Genomic DNA, 23145 nt, shown 5'->3' with positions numbered 1-23145 from the left:
TAAGCCAACAAGATGGCTAATCTTGTTATCTCTTCATCCTCAAACCTGCAGAAAACCATTGTCCTGTGGTCTCCTGATGAGGAGAAGCCATTCCGGGCACATGTTGGTGATCTCCCATCCTCTTATCCAGAGAAGTTCCAAGGAACCAGTCTACTCACTGGTTCTTTGATCTTTGCCACAGTCGTCAGCTCAACTTTTGAAGAGCTGTCTTCAATTCACCATGGCTTCCCCAGAAGTCCAATCATTCCTGATCATCCAATCAGTTCACGCTTCCATCCTCAACTTTCCTGCTACATCCCAGTTCATTAGATCTTCATCTGAAAATCCCAATATTTTTTTAACTGACAATTTTGCTAAGCACTTCACATCCTTTCTCCCACTTGGAATTTCTTTATATCCCCAACAGGAGGATATTCCCAAATTGAGTATCTCTGGTGTACACTGTTAAGTTCGGGAAGTAACGAGGCTGGAGACCAGGGTAGTGACAACAGCTCTTTAATATAGGGTGAACCCAGCAACCTGGCTGGGGAAAAACCTCTCCTTATATACTGTTTAACCGGCGGCTTCAACCAATCAGCAACGTGCTTGTTTCCCGCCAAAACATTTAAAGATACATAACACTCCTCCCCTCCCAGAAAACACTTTACCTATATTTACATATTATTTACATGTTATTTTTCGACGTAGTCACGCAAATAACCTGGGCGTCTCCTGATTCTTTCGGACCTGCGCGGTTCAGACCTTGGGAGTGGGTTGAGCTGGTCGGAGGGGCTGTTTGCTCCTCCCAGCTCTTTTGCTAGGCCATCCGGCCCTGGATTACTTGCAGACTCTTTTTCTAGGCCATCCGGCCTTGGATTACTTGCAGAGTCGTCCCTGCTGTTTCCAAGGGGAACCTGATGGCGTCGCTGGACCTCCTGGGACTCAGCTAAGTCTTGCGCCTCTCCCGGGTTACGGTCAGCTGTTGGTTCAAATAATGTGTGGTCATTGTCTGTTTCATTTAGCTCGGAATGTTCGGCTATTCGTTTTCTTATTTGATCTATGTGGCGCCTCCATACTCGGTTGTCTTGTAACTCAACTAAGTATGACTTTGGACCGGTTGCTTTTATGATTTGCCCTGCCAGCCAACTTGGGCCGTCCCCATAGTTGCGGGCCCACACTCGGTCACCTATGCCCATTTCTCTAGTTTTTTCCAGTTCCCCCTTGTAACCCTCTGGTGTGTAGTGGGGGTTTAAACGGTCGAGTGGGCACCGGAGCTTCCGTCCCATCAATAATTCGGCTGGGCTTCTGCCTTTTGCAGTGCTGGGGGTTCTATGCTGAACGGCCAGAAAGAAATCTATCTTTGTTTGCCAGTCGCCTGGCTTGAGTCTGGACAATGCCTCTTTAGCGCTCCGGACAGAACGCTCTGCAAGGCCATTCGACGCAGGGTGGAAGGGCGCAGAGAGGGCATGTCGGATGCCCTCATCTGCCAAGTATTCCTCAAACTGGGTTGCCGTGAATTGCGGGCCGTTATCGGATACTAGCGTGTCGGGCAGCCCGTGGGTTGCAAATAGGTGCCGTAGGGCTGCGATTACCGCCTCGGCTGTCATGGATCTCATGAGAATGATTTCCAGCCATTTAGAGAAGGCGTCGACTACCACTAGGAAGGTTTGGCCGTGGAAGGGGCCAGCAAAATCAATGTGGATTCTCGACCAGGGCCCTTGGGGTTTTTCCCATTCCCTGACTGGGGCTGTTGGGGGTAGTGGTCTGGATTCCTGACAGGCCAGGCATTTCCCTACCTTCTCAGCAATTTCTGAGTCCATTAGGGGCCACCACACATAGCTTCTCGCCAACCCCTTCATCCTTACGATCCCTGGGTGGCCCTCGTGGAGGAGGTCCAATACCTTTGCCCTCAATTTCTCCAGGATCACCACTCGATCCCCCCATAGCAGGCACCCCCCTTGAGCTGATAGCTCCCCACGCTTTTTTACAAACTCCTTAAAACGCTCGTCCGGCGCAGCGGGCCACCCTCTTTGTACCCAACCAAGTACAGTTCTCAAGATAACGTCCCGGTAAGATGCCCGAGCCACTTCCTTAGATGTGACTGGGCCAGAGTCCAGAGAGTCAATTAATAGTACGGGCGTCCCCGGGGTGGGGTCCTCGATTGCCCCTGGTAGGGGGCATCTGCTTAATGCGTCTGCATGCCCCAACTCCTTTCCTGGTCGATGCAGCAGTTTGTAGGAGTAGGCGGCCAAAAAGATAGTCCATCTGGTTAATCGGGGTGAGAGTGCCACCGGCGTTGGGCGGTCGCCAGCCAATAACCCTAACAGGGGTCTGTGTCTGTGACAATTTCAAAGTTTCTGCCAAAAACGTATTCATGAAACTTCTTGACCCCTGACACTATAGCTAGGGCTTCTTTGTCCAACTGGCTATAGTTCCTCTCGGTTGAGGACATCGTTCTTGAATAGAATGCTATTGGGGCTTCTGTGCCATTTGGAAGTCTGTGGCTGAGTACTGCCCCCACTCCGTAAGGGGAAGCGTCACAAACTAGAACCAATGGCAAATTGCTGTGATACTGGATTAGCAAGCTATTGCTCGAGAGCAGGTTTTTTACTGCTTCGAAAGCCTTTGCTTCCGCCTTCCCCCAAGACCATGCAGCATTCTTTCCCAACAATTTATGTAGCGGCTCGGCAATCGTTGCCTTATTTTTTAAAAAAACCGCGTAAAAGTTCACTAAACCCAGGAAAGCCTGTAGCTCTGTTTTGTTTTTGGGCGCTGGAGCCTTTCTTATTGCTTTGACCTTGCTCTCGGTGGGGTGAATTCCCTCTTTGTCAATTCTGTAGCCCAAGAATTCTACGGATTCTACCCCGATTTGGCATTTGTTCACTTTAAGCTTTAGACCGGCTGACCGGAAAATGCCCAAAACTTTTCTCAATCGCTCCCCCAATTCCTCTATATTTTCTGCCGATACCAAAACATCATCGAAGTAGGGGACTACTCCGGGGAGCCCTTGCAAAAGTCGCTCCATTAAGTTTTGAAATAGACCTGGTGCCACACTCACCCCAAACTGTAACCGGGTACACTTGAAAGCCCCCCTATGAGTCACGATCGTTTGGGCTTCGGCGGTGGTTGCGTCTACGGGTAGTTGTTAATAGGCTTGTGCTAAATCTAATTTAGCAAAAATTTGCCCTTGTCCCAGAGAGTGCAGCAAGTGTTGCACTACGGGAACTGGGTAAGCGCTCTTTTGCAAGGCTTTGTTTAACGTTGCCTTGTAATCAGCGCAGATTCTAACTGACCCATCTGGTTTCACCGGGGTGACGATTGGCGTCTCCCATTTGGCATGGTCGACTGGTACCAGTATCCCCTGCCTTATTAGCTTGTCTATTTCCTTATCAATTTTGGGCTTAAGGGCAAAAGGTACCCTCCTTGCTTTTATCCGGATAGGGGCTACCTGGGGGTCTAGATTAAACGAAATAGGGGTCCCCTTGTACTTGCCCAGGCAGTCCTTGAACACATCTTCGAATTCACTCATGAGTGCATCTTTAAGGTTAATGTCACTTCGGTAGATGCCAGTCACTCCCATGCCCAATGCACGGAACCAGTCTAGTCCCAACAAACTTGGCAGGGTCCCTTCGACGATCGTGATGGGCAGGGTCTTCTTGTGTGGTCCGTACTCGACTCGGACGGAGGTGGTCCCTCGAACAGGGATGCGATTCCCTTGATAGTCGTGGACTCGTAGCCGTTGTGTTTGCAGGTGTCGTTTTGCTACTGTTGGTAAAGCTTTCGCAAGAGTGTCCCAGGACATGATTGTGATCGCTGACCCGGTGTCCACTTCTAGTCGGCACGGCACTCCTTCTATTTTGGGTTTGGTGAAGATTTTCTTCTCCACCTTGGTTGCGGCGCGGCCTATGATCACGGTCGTTCGATTCAAGTTCGCGCCTTTTTTGTTTGAGCCAATCACGGGTCGCCTGGCCGATCCCGCGCTCTGATTGGTCGGTTTGAATTTTCGGCGGGAAGGTTGGGGAGCTCGACAGACTTGAGCCAGGTGCCCCTTCTTCTCGCACCGACATGTAGCGTCCTTGAATTTGCATTGTTGGCGCTGGTGTTGTCCTCCGCAACTTCCGCATTCCTCCCGGTCTTCTTTGCCACGTTTCTCGGTTCGACAAACCCTTCCTCATCCTCGCCGTCTGATTCGGTCTGGATCTCTTCTTGGTGCACGGGGTTGCTTTTGTGCTCGCCTTGGCGTGAGTGGCTTTGCAGGGTCTCTGCCGCTTGGGTGGACATTTCATGCGCTCTGGCTTCGTCCAGGCGTTTGCCAGCGTTAGATTGCTTTTTGATAGCAGCCGCCTCCGCAAATGCATGTCTCTGACCCCACGGATGAGTTGCTCTAGCAGCGCCTCGTCCAGGTCTCGGTACCCACAGTCTTTGGAGGCTTTTCGCAGGGCGGCCATGTAGTCGCTGATGGATTCGCCTTCTAGCTGTCGGCGCTCTCCAAATTCAAAACGCCGCACGTATTTGGACGGCGTTGGCGCGAAATGGTTTTTTAGCAGGGTTTGCAGAGTTGGCCACGATACCGATTGTACCGGCGTTGGCTCTGCCAGGGCTTCCGCGATGTCAATGACCTCGGGACCGCAGTGGCTCAAGAAATATGCCCTTTTGCGGTTGTCTGGAACTCCTTGCAGTTCGTTTGCTTCTAGGAAGCTTTCGAAACGGGTCATGTACGTTCCCCATTTCTCTCTGGCTGGGTCAAACGGCGCGGGCGGAGTGTAACTGGCCATCTCCGCGTTTCTGCCCTGGGTTTGCTGGGTTCGGTTCTTCCGTGCTTCAGCTCGGTTCTGGTGCTCCTTAGACTCGAAATCCCACCTTTGTCGCCAGTGTTAAGTTCGGGAAGTAACGAGGCTGGAGACCAGGGTAGTGACAACAGCTCTTTAATATAGGGTGAACCCAGCAACCTGGCTGGGGAAAAACCTCTCCTTATATACTGTTTAACCGGCGGCTTCAACCAATCAGCAACGTGCTTGTTTCCCGCCAAAACATTTAAAGATACATAACATACACAACTTCTTCCTACAATTGCTGCAGCATTATTTCCTTATATTTGATTTTCTCTGTAATGAGAAATCACTGGCATTATCTTAAATCCAAATTTTTATCAGATCTTTGAACAACCACTTCCTTGGTTGTCTAAAAACAGTGCTTATTGCTTGTATGAAAATATTTCTGGATGAAAATACTTGATGTGTGTTAAATACTGAACACAGACTTAAAATATTTTGGGACATTTCATGACCTGAAATATTTCAGGAGATCCATTCCATTGATTTGCATTTGCAGGCCAGGTGCAAACATCTCAACTGGTGCATGAATATGATACTGTATGCTAATGGCAACACATTCTCCCCAATGACTGACACTTGTTTAAGACAGTGCCATGCTTTTCAGATGAAACTGCAGTTGGAAAAATGTTAAAGAGGGTATTTTTATTAAGCAGCCACTAACCTTACAAATGCTGACAAGTGTGAGATGAAATTCTATGCATGTGGAGAAATGAAAGAGGGCTTCAGCCATTACTTGTATTATTCCTTTCATTGCAATCCTTATATTTCATTGCAATTTCATTGCAATCCTTATATTGTTCAATTTCACAATAGAGGAAGGTGCTGGAGACAGATTATCACTTTAGTGACAACAAAGAAGAAACCATTCAAACTGCACAGGAGAAGACAGTGGTAAACTACTCCTGTCTTTTACTAGGAAAATCATGCGGACAGGCAAAAAAAAAAGTGATTATCAATACAATGCTGGACATGGCCCCTCAGGTGGGATAAGGAAGAACCGAGGATTTTTTGAATACTAATGGTGCTTACGATGCTACTAGATTAAATCTGTCTGGACTTCTAGTTGCTGACAATACCACAAAGAAAATCTGAAGCTGCAAAAACAGAATTATAGTGAAAACATGTAAAAAGCATCAACATGAGAAAGCTTAACATGATGAAAGATGAAATAAATTAACTACACATTGACATCCTGGGTACTAGCAAATTGAAAAGGCTTGGGAACTTTTCAGTAAGAAAATCTTAATGTATACTACTTATTTAGGATATCTCTCTCTCTCTCTCTCTCTCTCTCTCTCTCTCTCCCCTCCCTCCCTCCCTCTTTCTTTCTGTCTCTCTCTCTCTCATACACACACACACAATTCCCAATCCAAAACAAAAAAAATAATGGCAATGCTACCATAGTCAGGAACAATATAGCAAAGGCAGGTACCTTAGGTGCAATGACCAACAAATATAAATTAAGGTTCTTGCATTCACTTCTTTAATATGACAAGTATTCCAGATTATAACCCAACTACTGATATGTGTTATGATCAAGTTCAACCTGAAACTTGAAAAATATGCAACCAAGATATGTTACTTGTTGGTAATAGCAAGGAGGAAAAACACTGATTTCTAGGGAACGGAAATGAAGCAGGAGGACAATTTAGCAATTTCTGCCAAACCAGTTATTTCTTCCTTCCCAATGCATTCTTCAAACAACCAAAACAATGCCTATATACATGGACACCACCAGACAGAGCATATAGAAATAAAATTGACCATATTATTAGTACTTAAAGATGAAAGAGCCCAGTCATAACAAATGTGGCCAGGGGCTAATTGTAGACCAGATCACATACTGTCCAACTGAAGTAGAACAAAGCCAATATGATATTGAATATATAACCATCAATTTCAAGAAGAACATAAGGAACTGCTTTGAATCTCACCAATAGGAAACCAGAGGAGCTGCAGAGTAAAATCAAATAAGTCATAAAGAAGAAATGTGAAAAGAGACTGCCCAATATGAATAGAGCAAAATAAATTATATGTTAGAACAATTTGGAAAATGCCCAAAAGACAAGAGAAAGCAAAGCCAAGAAAGACAGGAAAGATCTTAAGGATTTCAGAGACCTCTTGGAAGAGACAAGAAGCAGCATTATGACAACATCTGTTAAAGACATGGGAGATGAAAAAAACAGAAAAGCAATAAAAGCTTTTTGAAAGATCTCCAGACTCATAAGGGGGTTTGCATTAGCATGCTAAAGGAAATCAGTGTATCAACAGTAAATGATTCAAAGGAGATTAAAAAGTGTATACAAAAATTCTGTGTAATAGGGAGGTCAACATTCAAGATAATTTAGACATATGCTGGCTGTGCTTATAAGAACCTCTAGTACTGGAAGTTAAACCTAGGAAAATACTATGGGTAGCCAAGGAGGCAAACAAATGGATAATAGAACAAATCAGTCACAGAATAAGCAATCTGACTTAAGTTGTAGTTATCTATTTTGGACATATATGCAAAGACTCAAAAACCCTGAATTCATCATGATGCTTAGGACAGTGGAAGGAAAGAGAAGAAGACAAGCAGCAAAGTGGATGAACTCCATGACAATGGCAATGGGTATCACATGCTTTGAAGCAAGTTGAGGACAGAGCTTAATGGGGGGGGGGAAAGACATATCCATTGTTTCTCAATTTTTAAGATATGTGGACTTTTTTTATTTCATTTTGTCACAACAGTATACACAAACATTGACATAGAACAATAACACATCATAAAAGAAATATATATATATAAGCAAAAGTATGCAATAACTATGTTAATTTGATATAATGAGAGAGAACAATAGGACAGGAACGGTAGGCACTTTTGTGCTCTTATGCACGTCCCTTATAGAATGCTGACTGAAGAATTCTGGAAGTTGCACTCCACGCATCTTAGAATTGCTGAGGTTGAAAAATGGGGTTAGCATTAGTTAACAAAACTAATCATATTTTTAAAAACCCAATCAAACCAAGACGAGTAACTCGGAATATGTCCCTTGCGGATTCAACTGAAATCCCTTTGCTTGTTGTAGCGCTTCTTGGCTTCTGATCTGCAAAACCCAATTCTTCCTATCCCTGCACCAACCGAACCTTTTGGACTACAAATCCCATCACCCCTCACCATGGTACAGAAGGCTTCCCCCTAACCACACCACCACAGCAAAACATCCCGTGCGTCGTCTATGGAGATTCTCAAGTCAGCCAGGTGATGGTTGTCCCAAAGGTGCTTTTTTTTTCCAAGAGGCAACCGGACTTTCTGGTTTTTCTTTGAAGACGTTTCGCTTCTCTACCAAGAAGCTTCTTCAGCTCAGCCATTCCCCGCTATTCCGGTCAAGAGCTGAAGAAGCTTCTTGGATGAGAAGCGAAACGTCTTCAAAGAAAAACCAGAAAGTCCAATTGCCTGTTGGGAAAAAAAGCACCTTTCGGATCCCGTGCGTTATTAAGAACAACGAGTCGGTATTCCAAGCGTTTCAGACGCCCCACCCCAGCCCCCCAGCCCCAGGTTCGCGGGGGCGTGTCTAGCTAAAGGCGGGGGGGGGGAAGGACCGCCTCCTGCTTGGTCGCCACCCTAAGCCCCCTCGCTCATGCGCAAAGGGAGCGTTAGCCGCAGCCTGCTAAGGAGCCGCTATTGTGCCGCCGCCGCCGCCGCCGCTTGCGTGTGCTTTGTCGCTTCATTCATGCCCCCTGCTGGTTCCGCCCACTCTTGGCTGCGCCGCGAAGGCTGAATGAACGCCAGAGGCGCCGCAGAGGCAGAGCAAGCGAGCGCCGCGGAGGTTGAGTTTGGAAAGCGGGCCGGCGGCCGGCAGAGGGTCAGCTGAGCCATGTACGGTAAGGGAGGACGGGGCGTCCGTTTTCTTTCGCTTTTCCCCCTCCCCCCACCCCCAGTACTGGCTGCTTGGATTTTCCTAGCTGGGTCCGGTGGAAGGTTTTCTTCCACCCCCCCCCCTTTTTTTTTTTTACCTCTTGCCATTTGAGCCGCGCCGGTCCCTTATTTTTCTCTTCCCGACCCCTTCCTTCCCGGTCGGAGGCACTCCCTTCTGCACGGTATTTTCGAGAGCCGCTTGTTCCGGAGACGTCTTCGTGCTTAGAGATTGATTTCTCCTTCCCCGTCCCGATACTTGCCTTGACGAGCTCTCCAGAGAGCCTGCGAGACCTGGCTTCTTTCCCAGCGCTCCATGGCATCCTTTGAAAGGGGAGCGTGGTTAGGAGTTGGGGGTAGCCGGTGGACTTCTGGTGGGGTTTTTACGGGCGCCGACGGTCTCATTCTGGAAACGACTCAAGTGATGTTTCGGGAGCCAAGTTCATATTATTTATTCTAAAGTGCAGCGGGCTGTTTTGGGAAAGCGTCCCTTTCTATTTCTGAGAGCCGCTCGGAGAAATAAGGGTATTTCTTTCTTATTCCAGCAAAGGCCAGAGGTTGAGAACTGAAAACTGTTCGGGAAGCGGGAAAAAAAATAGCCTTTGCCTCTCCTGTGATTTTTTTTTTAAAGAAAATATTGGTCTAAAAGATAGATGTGAAGTCGGTTTCTTAATTGAGGTGTCATGTGTTGAACATTACTGCCCGGGGGACATGTCCTTTATGATATCCGTCTGACCACAAAGATCTCCACCTTGGCAAAGTTTCTCTGCCAGGAGGTGTTTTGTGTTTGTTTGTGCATAGGAGAATTCCCTTTGTGAGCCACGGTCATAAATGTAAAAACGGCTTAGCCACTTCTGGAAAGAAAGAAATCCTGCATGAACCCCCTTTGAGCAACCTTAGAAACCCTTTCTCCAAATTGCTTCCTTCCAAGGAAAGAATTACTGTCTTGTTTTCTCTCTTTCTCATGCACACACCTAAATTAGAGCTCTCTTGACACTTTGGGGCCAAACAGAATAGACGACAAACACACACAGCTGCCCAGTGAGATGCAAAGTAGCATCAAAGACTATATAGCCTCTCTTTGTGGTCTTCATCCTGCCAACTTGCTTCATTGATAGCTAATCAAACAGCTTGCAATTTATATGGAATGACTGTGGTTGATGTGCTGCAGAGGAAGTGTTTACCTTACTCTCTTTTTCTCCTGCCTGTCCCTTGTACAAGCTCTGTGTTATCTAAGTCTCCTGGATTGCTGTAGTGCACTAGCTGCAGTTTTACTGGGCAATGATAGTCTGTATCTCAGCTGGCACTGTGTTGGTGCAAGCAGGAGACGTGAGCATAGTAGAAAGTTTTGAGTACAGGAAAAGCTTGATAACTGCATGTTAGAAGGTCCAAGTTACAGGTGTGTGCATATATAGAACACACCCGTGAGCAAATGAAGTGGAGTGTACCAACCACTCTGTCCCTCCCTTGTGGTTATACATTCCCTTCATCCTGAATATGTAAGAACTACTAGCAGGCTCCAACAATCAGTATAGATGGAGCTGCTCTTTGTAGCGGTGCATACTATTCAGTGGCTGCCACTGTTGGTTGGTACAACATCAGGAGTGGGGTGTAGTGGAAGGGATTCATTAAGCATAGAAGAGTGCCATCTCCCATCAACTCAGGCACCAGGCTTTGCTTGGGCATGACAAGTAATAGAGCCCAGTTTAAAGGAAGGGGACTCTGAAGAAATGAAGTGTGTACTTGAAGCATCTTCAAAGCTTAAGTTAGCTATTTTGCCCCTTAACCATTCCTTTCAACCCACTCAGCTGTGCCCATTCCAGTACTGACTCTGAAGCCAAAAGTCAATCCTTGATTGTGCATCCATAGTCAACACATACCTAGCTGGGTTCTGCTGACTGAAACTCTTAACTGTTTCCTCCTTGCAAACACTAAGCCCAACAGAGTTGTTCTGTGGCCAGTTTCAGTATGGCTTTAAAGTTTGTTTATAAATTCTAGAAAGAAAGCCATGTTAGTATCTTGCAGAAAAACTAAGACTCCTGTACATTTTTAAATTTAAGCAGTTTATTTTCATGAAAGTGTTATAGATCATTAGCCACTTTGTTTTATCTAATACAGTATACCGTACCACCCATGAAATTTTATGTGATAATAAATTGGCTAGTTTTCAAGATCTGCGTGATTATATTGCTGTTTTTTTCACAGTAATTCCAATTCAGATTCAATTACTGTAGTTAGTTTGTCGGTTTATAACTACAATTTATATAGTTTGGATTTTGTGGTATGTTTTTATTTACTGGTTCTTCTTTGGTGACATGAACCAGCAGCTTTAGATAGCTATAGAAGAGAAAAATTTCCCTGTCATTGCACAAGAAAATATTGGGTATTATTTTTCCACATGCTGCAGTAGACATTTCTGCATGATAAAAAATATGTGGCAAATCTTACAAAAAATATTAAAGTTATTTTTAAATATAACCCAAATCTGATTTACAAACCAATTTTATAAGGCAGGGGTCCCGAACTTTTCTGGCACCAGGGACTGATTTTGGGGAAAAAAATGACTTCCGAGGGGTGGTGGTGGTTTTATGTGCAACCTTGATCCCAAACTTCACTCGCTTGCCCGCCGTTTGCATGGCCCGATTCCTAACAGGCTGTGGACCGATACAAGTCCATGGCTTGGGAATTGGTGGCCCTTGTTATAAGAGACATGAGACAGACATTCAGTTAAGAAAATATGCTAAGATTAACTTTTCGGCTTGAGCTTAGTTTTATTGACAGAAAGACCTATGTAGAAGAAGAAAATGTGTGAAATGTATGCCAGAATTCTCCAAAATCTGGTTTACCTTTATAGGTGAGCAAAGTACAGATTCTGCTTTCTCTAGAAAATCTAGATTCATTGGGCACATCTTTATCAAATGCTCTTTGCTCTTCAAATGCCTACAAAGCTCTTAGCTGTTCAGTGAAAGGTACCAATAAACAAAATACGTATAGGTTTTGTCTGTGACTTGGTTTCTTCTTTCTCTTCGGCTCTTTTCTGACAGAATTCTAAATTTGCATGGATTCTATCCCCTTTTAACCCTGTTAAAAGCCCAATGATTTGGCAAGGGTCCCAAGAGACAAATCCTTACACTTATAGGGCTGTTCATGTCAAGTAGATCACTAAATCCCTTCCATTAATGTTGATCCTTAATGTTGAACATGCCAGATTTAAAAATGTGACAAGAGATTATTAAATTTGTACCCATCTGTTTTTTTTGCATCAGCGAGGGTAAAAGCACATTTGTGTCATTTCCTGCTCTGGATAGGGTGCTTTTCTTGCAGGGTTCCTGCCTGAACCAGGAACCCCCCAAAAAAGAACTGGTAGAGGAACATTGTGATCAAAAAGCATCCGGCTCCAAATTTTCAGAAGTGGTGAGCTGGAAACCTGGTATCGCACAAGCTTTCTCATTCACAGCTTTTCTTTGTGGGGTGAGTGGGTATAATCAGCTTGTGTTGACATCCGTTGTCTTGGGCTTTCCTTAGCAAGATGGGGATTTGGTCTGTTTCTGAGTGATTCTTGCAGAACCACTGGTTAGTCCTTGCTCTTGTTTTCTTACTCTTCAGAGCTAGATATTTAAAATATGCAGTATGAGTTGTGCTTCTTGCAGTAGGCAGTTTCACTTATTTGCTACACGGGTTTAAACAGCCAAGTTTCTGTGGCCATGATCAGGTAGTAAAATGGGAAATCTGATGTATTTCTAATCCTAATGATCCTTTGCTGACGATTCTCCTGAGGAGGTGAAGAAAAGGCTGAGGGGAGACCATACAGGCATGGACATGCCCTGATGCTCACTGTGCTAGTGTTTGATAATAGAACTTTTCACATGATGCTAATTAATTTTTAGGGAGACAGCTGCCTTTCCGGAGGAAAGGTTGTATACAAACGGTGAAGAATCTATTTGAAAAGAGAAAGCCTTAGTATCCAAGAAAATAAAAAGGATTAATTGGCATGGATAGCTGTGGGTTTGTCAAATTTCAAAAACGTACATTTCCTATGCGCTTAACAGAGATGAAGAAAAGCCCAATAGGGTATCCAGCAGTTGTTGACAAAGCATCAAAATAGACGCTTGCAGAAGTTGCAAAGAATAAAAGCCTTTTTCTACTCGTCTTTGATTAATGTGCATATTTATAGCATTTATGCTTATTTTTCATTAGGAGTCCAAGGGGATCTCAGATTGTCTCCTCCAAACCTCACAGCCAGTCACTATTGCTTACTCCAACTTACTTGTTAAGTTGGAGTAAGCAATAGTGACTGGCTGTGAGGTTTATGATCAAGTCAAAATTTGAACCTCGGTTTTTCTGAGCCCTGTTCAGTAACTTAATGACACTACCCTTCATCTCTATCATTAAGTGCATGTTTTCCATTGCTGCCTTTAGCAGAGAAATTGCCTTATCCCTTTGCCTTGAGATGGCTGAGCTGTTCAGTAAGAAATGTCCAGTTTTTGATGGATTGCTACTCATCTTGTAGAATTTTTCTCTGCTGCATCAAGACCTTTTTACTTCCTTGTTGATACAGTCTTGATTTACTAAGCATTGTATTGTTTACCCAGCTCAATTTATTAACTGCTGACTTGATTTCCTGGATATGCAAAATGTTTAAAACAAAACTGGGAACTCTTATAACAGCTGTGTGTTCTTTGCAAAAGATTTTGCATTGAACACAAGCACCATTCTCTGATCAGGCTTGCTATGCCATCATATTATCTGGAAAAGTGCCCTTTATTAGTCCTCCCTGAACAAGTATGGTAAAGGTCACATTAACGAGTAAGCTCCTTGTTCATCATTTATGATTTCTCACTGAGGAGCCCACAGGGTCCCTAGAAGATAGCTTGAAGATATAGCTACTGAGCTGGGTTGAGTGTCAGTCTATGTATTAATTAAACGCAAGTTTGCACAGCTGAAAGCTGGCTAGCGTTCAATTATAGATGACTTGGCAGAAGTATCTGTCCAAGGAAGCAGCCCTGATGGAACATCTCAGTTAGTGCTGCATCATAAGATGCAAAGGATTAGGAGTGCAGTTGGGAGTATGTTTTCTTCCCCATTTCTCTTCTAGATGGAAGGACTAAGTGCTAGTTATATCAGGTAGAGACCCCTATAGAAGAGGTGGACAGTAAATTAAATTTTTCTGCAATTTGACCCAACCTGTATAGAACAGGAGCCCTCTAAAGTCTAAATATATAAAAAGGAGAATTTAGAAACTTCTATTTTGGTGAAAACATCATCTTGTAATCTTCAGTCATAAGTCTTTATGTCTAATGAGGCTAACCAGACTTGGATCAGAAGCACCTAGCTCTATATTTTATTAGCCACTTTTAATTCCATGATTAGGCCATTAATTTAAGGGGTATATATATTCCTTTTTTTCACAATTTTCCTGTTTTGTTTTAATCCGTAACAATGGCATGAATCAAGAATGATTACCATTCTCACAGCTACCTGAACTCATATTTGTTAACCCTTGTTAAGATGGATATGAAAATGGAGGAACATTTCCTTAATGGGTGGTGCATCCTTGCCAACTTACTTGCTGCACTTGAAAAAAAAGAGACCAGTTATCTATAAAAGAGGAGGAAGAGAGAGTTTAAATAATGGTTTAAAGTCCAAAGATACAGTCATGGATACATAAAAGAGAAATATTCCGAGGCCTGAGCCTATACTGTATGACTGCCATAAAATAGAACTGGGTTTTACACAGACAGGAAACTTTGTCATTCATCAAAGAAGGTGGTAATAAGGAAGTATGCAGCTTTTATCAATATCTATACAGGTAAGCAAATATGTCCTTTGCATACAGAAAGCTATACTGTTTCCCATCAACCTCAAATAGAAGAAGATGGCTGCTTCAGAGGGGGACATTCAAAAACACGAAGATACTCTGCTTTTGAACAGTATTTTAGTCATTGATTATCATGAACGGTATTGACAGTTGGAGTCTCGGATATTGCCTTTTATTGCAAAACTATCATCCAACCTTGTGGGTGAAATGCTTGATTTGGCAGCATTTTGGAGGCATTTTTCTCTCTTAAGGCTGATTGACTTCCCACATAAAGGAGACGGATAAAACAGATGTGCTTCACTGGTTCATTAAATCTTGATGCCACCTAGCTAGTTGCAGGTTTTTTGTTTTTTGTTTTGCTCTAAAAGAGATACAAAATTCTACCTCAAGCTTCCTATGACACTGATACCTGGAAATGTGCAATTCTATAACTTGTTCCAGGAATTCTCAAGGACTGGTTCATCTTATCATGTCTCTTGATCAACTAATTGCATTTATAGTATATAAACTGATGCTGATCTGGGCAGATTGGCGATTGTGTCTGAGGTATTTGGGGGCCAGGGAGCTTATTCTTAGTACCTTTTAACATGCAAGAAAAATTCAACGAGCAAGAGAACAATAAAGCGAGCATGAGTAATAGAGAACAGTTCTGCCAATGTTTATCTGCTTTCCATCATTCACTGCCTCTCCCCCTTTGCAACCTGGAATAATTTGAAGGACAGCTTGTCTCATTATCTAACTAATAATGTGCAGGTGGGTTGTTGAGTGATTTTCTGGACTCAGGAGGAGGCTGAAGCTACCAAAATTTCTGAGCTTTCATGAACCCAGAAATTAGCTACTGTACTGTATTAGCTACTGGGTGGGAGTGAAGAAGGAAAGTTAAGTTAGGAAGGCTGTTTCAGTAGTTGCCATGGGAGAGATAGAAGCATGGCCTAGTCAATTTTACTTTCAAAGTTTCTGATGTGCAGCTTTTATTTATTTGCTTGCCTGCTTTTCTTAGAGTTTCCACATCTTTTGTAGCCAATGAGAGCTCCAGATGGGTAGCTGCCGGGTTAAATCTGTCACAGAAACTTCATCTGTGGTTCCTGTGGCTTTTTGACGATTGCTGGCTTTATAGAAGCATCCACTGTCATGATAAGAGGTTGTAGGTTTTTTTTTAAATAGGCTGCCTGACCAAATGGGACATGAAAGTTAATGCATTCTAACACTTCTAATAACACAGGGGTGAGTGGCAGAAGAATGCAGAACTGATTTATTTATTTATTTATTTATTTATTTTTTGCAAAAAGAAAAATGGGAATATATGACACTCTGCCCATGCATATTTTTTCTTGACTTTTTTCCAAATAAAAAGTGTATGGTTTGTTTGGATTAACATGTGCAAACCAAATTATTTTGGGTGGTAAGCCACCGTTGACGGATGAACACAGCCAATTGTGGTTTATTCAGGAAAACATAATGGAGCACAGTCCTTTATTTATTTTATTTATTTATTTATTAATTAAATTTCTAGACCGCCCTTCTCCCGAAGGACTCAGGGTGGTGTACAGCCTTATTAAAATACATAGATAGACAATAAATTTAAAATAATTTTAAAATGAAATATTTAACCGGCCAATTTAACTAAAAATAACAAAACCAATTAAAATCAGTACAAAATTTAAAATTTAAAATTTAAAAAACTAAAAAATCTAATCCAGTCCTGCGCACCTGAATAAGTGTGTTTTAAGTTCACGACGGAAGGTTCTAAGGTCCGAGAGTTGGCGAAGTCCTGGGGGGAGCTCGTTCCAGAGGGCGGGAGCCCCCGCAGAGAAGGCCCTTTCCCTGGGTGTCGCCAGACGACACTGCCTAGCTGACGGCACCCTGAGGAGTCCCTCTCTGTGAGAGCGCACGGGTCGGTGAGAGGTATTCGGTAGCAGAAGGCGGTCCCGTAAATAGCCCGGCCCTATGCCATGGAGCGCTTTAAAGGTGATCACCAACACCTTGAAGCGCACCCGGAAGGCCACAGGTAGCCAGTGCAGTCTGCGCAGGATAGGTGTCACCCGGGAGCCACGAGGGGCTCCTTCTATCACCCGCGCAGCCGCATTCTGGACTAACTGCAGTCTCCGGATGCCCTTCAAGGGGAGCCCCATGTAGAGAGCATTGCAGTAGTCTAGGCGAGACGTCACGAGGGCGTGAGTGACTGTGCATAGGGCATCCCTTTACATTTTAAGTTGGGCTAAATCAGTGGCAGAAAATCTTTTGGAAAGAACTCAAGGGAAGCAGTGGGAAAGATAAAATACAGGGCCCAACTTAGATTGGATTTTGTTCTATATTGAAAAGGTTATGCTGGTGGTGCTTGGGTTAAATCTTCTTTTACAGCGAATGGTAGCATTATTTTCAGCCTCAAATGCTGAAAAAAATTAAGATAGTTTTCTGCTAATCACAGAGCTTAGAAAGGGAGCAGGAAAGACGCTTGAAAGTTGTCTATCTCCCTGAGTTCATAGGTTATTTAGTTACATTGTTTTATAGTAGACCCTCCTAATATTTTATAGCATCTTCTAGCACCATCCACCCATGAATCTTGTTCTCATTAATGTTATTTTTACAAGTCTTACAAAGAAAGTTGTAAGTAAGAGTCTTATAGCTTTGGCCTAGATTTTTCCTTTGCGTCTCTGGGATCTTTCCATAGAACCAAATAATTGGTTGGATCAGACACATCCGGTTAGATGGTAAAGGGAGGGACAAATTCAACATTATTAAAATAAAGAATTTATTTTTATTTTGATGTATTAGTAGTGGGGTTTCTTTGCTGCTTTTCTCACATCCTGCCCTCTGGTGTCAAAGCTCAGTTTGGTCATGACCATATGTTGAAAAACTGCTGCCGATCAAAGAAGATTATTTTAAACCAGATGGGCAAAGAGTATGACCTAATAATAAACCAGATGGGCAATGACCTAACCTCCTTATATCCTTGTAGCAAACATAGTGTAGTGCACAATAAAGTTCTCAAATCTATCTTACATGTTGCTGCTTCCATTCCAAAGGTTGGTTGGTACCAAAGCTAATAGAATTTAATGACATAGGAACAGCCTACATTATACTGCTAGAGTTCACATATTGTTATGTGTGAACCTAGAATAATGGGTGAATCCAGTCTCTGTTGCTATAAGGACTAGCATGCTATCAAGCTATTATGCTAACAGCCATAGTTAGAGTTAGCTTATAGTAGTAAAATCTATCTGCTTTTGGATTCAATGAAAATTCTTTGGATCATACAGTAACATGAATGCAGCACCTGTATGAAGCTTATTAAAATAGCCAAGCCCATTTTCAAGATTATAGTTGTGTGATTAAAAAAGACACAGTTATTTTAATAAGCCACAAACAAGTACTGCACATGCTCCCATGTGATCTGAAATATTTCTTCCTATACAAATTTGAAACATCCAGAGTCTTACTTAGCATTAATTACACTGATAACCATCAGTTCTCTAGTATTTTTCAGCTGTATACCTGTATCTTTCATCTCAAGATCATATTTTTTCCATGTCACAATGCCTTTAATTTCTGCTGTTGAGACTATGCTCTACTCCCAATAAATATATGTTCTATATTAACTTCTAAGCTTTAGGTTAAAAAAATTTCTGCATCTCTTTAATAATTACTCTTTTCTCTTTTTAATAAATTAAAGTTTGTTTCTATAACTAGTGATATTAAAATATCCTGAATGTTCTAGAAAAGTAAAGAGGTTATTATTAGGGGTAGGGAAGGTTCGCCTTGTAAAAAATAAAGACTTTTGGGTTCCAGAACCATTTTTAAAATATGTATACAGTATTGAATGTCTGTTTTCTAGTATGTGAAAGAGCGAAGAAAAATAAATCTTAGGTATTTTCCAGTTTCATAAAGTTTTAGGAAATATGCTGTCTATAAAATTTTCTGGGACATGGAATTCAGAAGCAGGTTGGAACATACAATCTACAAGAAGATTTTCATAGTATGTGGATCAAATGAATATATTAGGAAGAATTATGGAATAGAAATCTGGTCAGGATTGTTAAGTCATGATCAAACTTTGGGCTGGCAAAGAGGGGCTATTACCCTCTGTTCCCACAGGTTTTTGAGTGGTACTGCAGCCATGAGATCTAGAAGGTTGAGTGTCAAACTTCCTCTGCCACAACTTGCCTTTTTCCAGAGCGCTGATCTAAAGGTGGCTTGATATGATTGACTTTACCTAAGGGTGGATTTCAGGAACACATTAGAAGTATTGCTGTATCTCTAGCAATATTGTATAAAAATGTATTATAATATTATTTCTCATTGGCTTGAAATGTCTTTCCTAAAAATAATGTTGTTGTTTCCAATTGATGATCATAAATCATAATAGACCAGTGTAGCAATTCTTGATCAAGGTATTAATACAATCATGTGCCATACAGCTATATTCCTAGCATATTCAATTTAGTTTATTTTAATGTCAACAAAAAGTATGATTAATGCGTTCTTAGAAAAGGAGCACACCAGTTTTCTGGCTGCTTTTAAAAAAAATACATTTTCTGATCCAAACATGGATCCCAAGTGAAAAAGATCTTTAAGCATATTTATCAGCTAGAATCTATTGGACCACAAACATTTGTCCAAATCATCCTATCTCCCCCTTTACAAATCACCAAAAACATCAATATCCAACATTCCTTGCTCAAGTATTTGGGGAACTGTATATTGTATTTTCACCCCTCTCAAACATTTAAAATTCCCCATTACTTAAATCTGATCTACTATCCAGGTCCCATCAACATATGATGGAACTCTGCCCATAGCTTTGTCTTTATGCACCCATCGTTGCTTCATTTTACTGCATAAACTTAGTGAACATGCTCTAGACCTTAGAAATATAGCAAAGACTTGTATCTTAGTGATACAGAGGATGTTATGGATGTAAGTGACTTAGCTTCCTTCTCTGGCATATCTACTTTTGAAAAAGGATCAGGAATGAGTGGTATGGGAGCCCAGAGAATTGCTATTGCCAGTTGTTGGCACCTGGCTGTTATATCCTTGTAGGTATTTGTTTTATTAAGTAAAATGTCTGTCATGGACCCCTTGAGACTCCTGACTCTAATAATTAAGGATATAAGTCAGACAGTGTTAAGTAGCATTCAGGAGTAATCGTTTTATTTATTTAATTCTAAGTGGCAAGCAACAAAAGAAGGATTAGAAACAGAAACGCAGTAATATAAGGATATAATACTAGAAATAAACACATATGCCCACATGGGGAAACAGAAATATTATTTTTTTTAAAAATCACAGATGACAGTCATTCTGTCCCAGGGCCTGCTGGGAAACCTAAGTGCTTATCTTATACAGGCCAGCTGGATTGGGGCCATGCAGACTTTTAGGGTGGGCAGCCATGGAGAAGACACTTGCCCAGCATTCTGCAAGATAGTATTGTCTCATAGATGGTATTTGGAGCATGCTGACCTGTGAGATCCTACTAGAAAAATAGAGACATAGTCCTATAGAAATATGGGCCTATCAGATCATCTTATCTTCAAATTATTTTCTTTTAAATGTAAGCAGTAAAAGAATTACCTTAACTTTCCATCTCTATTCTGGTATAGTTATGTACAAAATAGGGTTAAGGCTGGAATAAACAAAGTCCACTCCCTTTGTGTCAGTCTGTGATGGAAGAGGAGGAGGAGAAAACAACTTTGGATACTCCCATGGGACTTGTTACTTTGGTAACCCTGGTCTATGCCAATTATTCTCTTTCTCTTTCCTGTTTCCCCTTATTTTTTGCCTGCCTTTAGCCCATTTTTCCATTAACTTTTTATATTTACTAATGTTTAATAAATAAACATTTACCTCCATTTTGCTAGCTTGACTGAGTAACATGTGTACTTGCTCAGATTTGAACATAAGGAATTCACTATGCAGAATGCAAATTTAAAATGGAAATTACCTATGGTAATTTTCCAACAGCCTCAAGCCAGGAAAAATAATAAGATAGGAGTACTGGAAAATAAATTGCATTTTCTTTAATAGAATGTGTAAAGTGCAGGTTATACTAATTTATTTTTCCCCTTATGCCTGAAATAAAAAGGATAGAAAATTGACAGGGTTGTGTAGTGAAAGCTATCTGGTAATTCCTACTTTTCCAGGTCCTTCGCAGCTTAAATGGCAATAAGCAGTAGAGAAGGATGGTCCCATGATTACAAATAAAATGGATGAAGAGGCACATGTTGTTAGGAGTTTCAGATCCAATAATCTGATTTTAGGGTCATAAAATTCAATGCCTGCACTTTGAATTTGCCAGAGAAACAAACTCTGCCAAATGGATGATTAATTTATGACCTTCCAGAAGATTGGCAGACTAAATTATGGCCCCCAATCAATAGTGGGTTACTCTTACCTTCGCTACCAGTTTGGAACCAGGAGTGCGCGGCACTTCTGCTTATGCGCAGAGCATCCATAATGACATCTGGGCAGGTGGGCGGAGCCTCCCACCACCGCCACTACCGGTTCGCCTGAACGGGGGCAAACCAATAGAAACCCACCACTGCCCCCAATCCATGGAAGGCAACTTTTGCAAGCTTGCCTGCTATGCGATGATCTCCGGAGAAAAGAGAGATGACTAAACTCTCCCTGCCATAGAGGCCTTAGGAAATAGAACAACAATTCTTAGAAGGAAACACCTGAATCACTGAAAATGCTTCCTACATATGTTGCCTTCAAAACCGTTTAAAAGATAATGCATACTTAGATCTTGAGTCATCAAAACAGGAAGAAGTTCAAGTTCATCTCTGCTGTTATGATCCCCAAAAAGGTAAAGTTTCAAAGCAAACTGGACTCTGGATGACTTCATGGAGAAATGAGGTTCATCTTCTTGGCAGCACCGTGGAAGTGATATGCCATCGTTTACTTCCAGGATGTTTTTTTAAAAAAAATTATGGTCTGTCTTGTAGTACTGGGATTTCCTGATGGTTTCCCATCAAAATGCTCTCAGGTCAAATCCTTAGTTTTTTAAATCAACCTTAGAGAGTCATAGCATGATGTTATATGCCAGATCACTTAACTGTCCATCTAGTTTAGTGTTTTTGCTTTGGTTGGCAGCAACCCTCCAGGATCTCATTGAGAGAGGAGGTATTTCTAATTCCTTGCCCTGAGCTGTTTTTTTAAGGAATGATGTTTTCATTTGTTTGCTTGTTTATCATTTTGGGGGCCACCCATCTCCCTCATAGACAGACTGACTGTTCCCTCATTTCCCTATCTGAGCATGTGTGTATCTTCATACACACTAAGACAGAGGTCTCCAACCTTGGCAACTTTAAGACTTGTGGACTTCAACTCCCAACTTCAAGCTGGCTGACAAATTCTGGGAGTTGAAGTCCACAAGTCTTAAAGTTGCCAAGGTTGGAGACCCCTGCACTAAGATACATTGACAGTAAGTGGATCAGGTCATTCTCAGATTCTTCCAGTCTAGTAAATAGCATCAGGGTACTTAGATAACCCAAGGGTCTGTTTTTTATTTCTCCACACTGATTCTTGTCTGATTGGAGCAATTGACTGTTACACTCCAAGGATGATAAAAGCTCTCTGCAGGTTGAGTGCTCCTATTTAGCAACAGCATATGGGAATAAAGATAGAGGGAAACAAAATTCTCAAAAGGCATCAACTTAGCAGTTTGCTGTCCATTGTGCTGCATAGCAAGGTAGAACCCTTATGTACTAACAGCAGTGCATTGGGGCCATTTTTTCAGGGGTTACCAAGAGAACCGTTGCCCCAACAGCTCTGTGTCACTCTCGGCTATGTTCAAGTTGGCAGTGGTTTTTTTTTTACAGTCTTGTTCTTGAAGACAGTTGGAAAGAGGGCAAGGGAAAACCAGCTGAATTTGGCTGTTGAAAAATGGGAATTGTTGAGCTTCTTATTTCAAAAAAGAACATTTTGTTCTCCAGTTTTGGTGTCTCAGTTCTCTAGACACAATTATCAAAATAATTGGTAAAAATGCCATGCTTTCTAAATTATCAGTTCCGTTTTTTCCGTACTGTTCCGTACATATTTTTTTTTTTAGAATTCAGTTCTGCCAATGAGCCATTTTTATGGCTTTAAAAGCAGCCTGCATGCTTTGTGGCTGAAACATACTCTCAACATTTATTTTATTTATTTTTATTTATTTATTTATTCGTCGTAAAAAAATATATATATACAAGTATAACATAGAGGATTATATAATATATATATATGAGGAGAAACAAGGTACTATAAACACATATATATATAGGGGAAGAAATAATAGGACAGGAACGGAAGGCACATTTTTTTTTTTTTGTTTACATTTATACCCCGCCCTTCTCCGAAGACTCAGGGCGGCTTACAATGTATAAGGCAATAGTCTCATTCTATTTGTATATATATATATATATATATATATATTTTACAAAGTCAACTTATTGCCCCCCCCAACAATCTGGGTCCTCATTTTACCTACCTTATAAAGGGTGGAAGGCTGAGTCAACCTTGGGCCGGGCTCGAACCTGCAGTAATTGCAGGCTCTGTGTTCTAATAACAGGCTTCTCTATTGCCTGAGCTATCCCGGCCCCTTTGTGCTCTTATGCACGCCCCTTAGAGTCCTCTTAGGA

General features: G+C 42.0%; 1 protein-coding gene across 6 annotated transcripts in view; it reads left to right on the top strand.

Annotated features, from left to right (window-relative positions):
- Window positions 1–23145, top strand: part of EFR3B (EFR3 homolog B) — a 140296-nt gene that overhangs the window by 26820 nt on the left and 90331 nt on the right. For 4 of the 6 annotated variants that reach the window (XM_058164743.1, XM_058164745.1, XM_058164747.1 and 1 more), the window contains exon 1: window positions 8460–8678. The exons of 1 other annotated variant lie outside the window; for it this stretch is intronic. In XM_058164743.1, coding sequence (XP_058020726.1) covers window positions 8672–8678 — 7 coding nt within the window. In that variant the 5' untranslated portion in view covers window positions 8460–8671. Of the gene's footprint in view, window positions 1–8459; window positions 8679–23145 lie in introns of those variants that run through there. One more of the 6 variants, XM_058164744.1, reaches the window with a different exon arrangement.

Source organism: Ahaetulla prasina, chromosome 1, assembly GCF_028640845.1.
Source record: "Ahaetulla prasina isolate Xishuangbanna chromosome 1, ASM2864084v1, whole genome shotgun sequence".
Taxonomy (NCBI): domain Eukaryota; kingdom Metazoa; phylum Chordata; class Lepidosauria; order Squamata; family Colubridae; genus Ahaetulla; species Ahaetulla prasina.
This window is presented reverse-complemented; position numbering and strand designations above follow the sequence as displayed.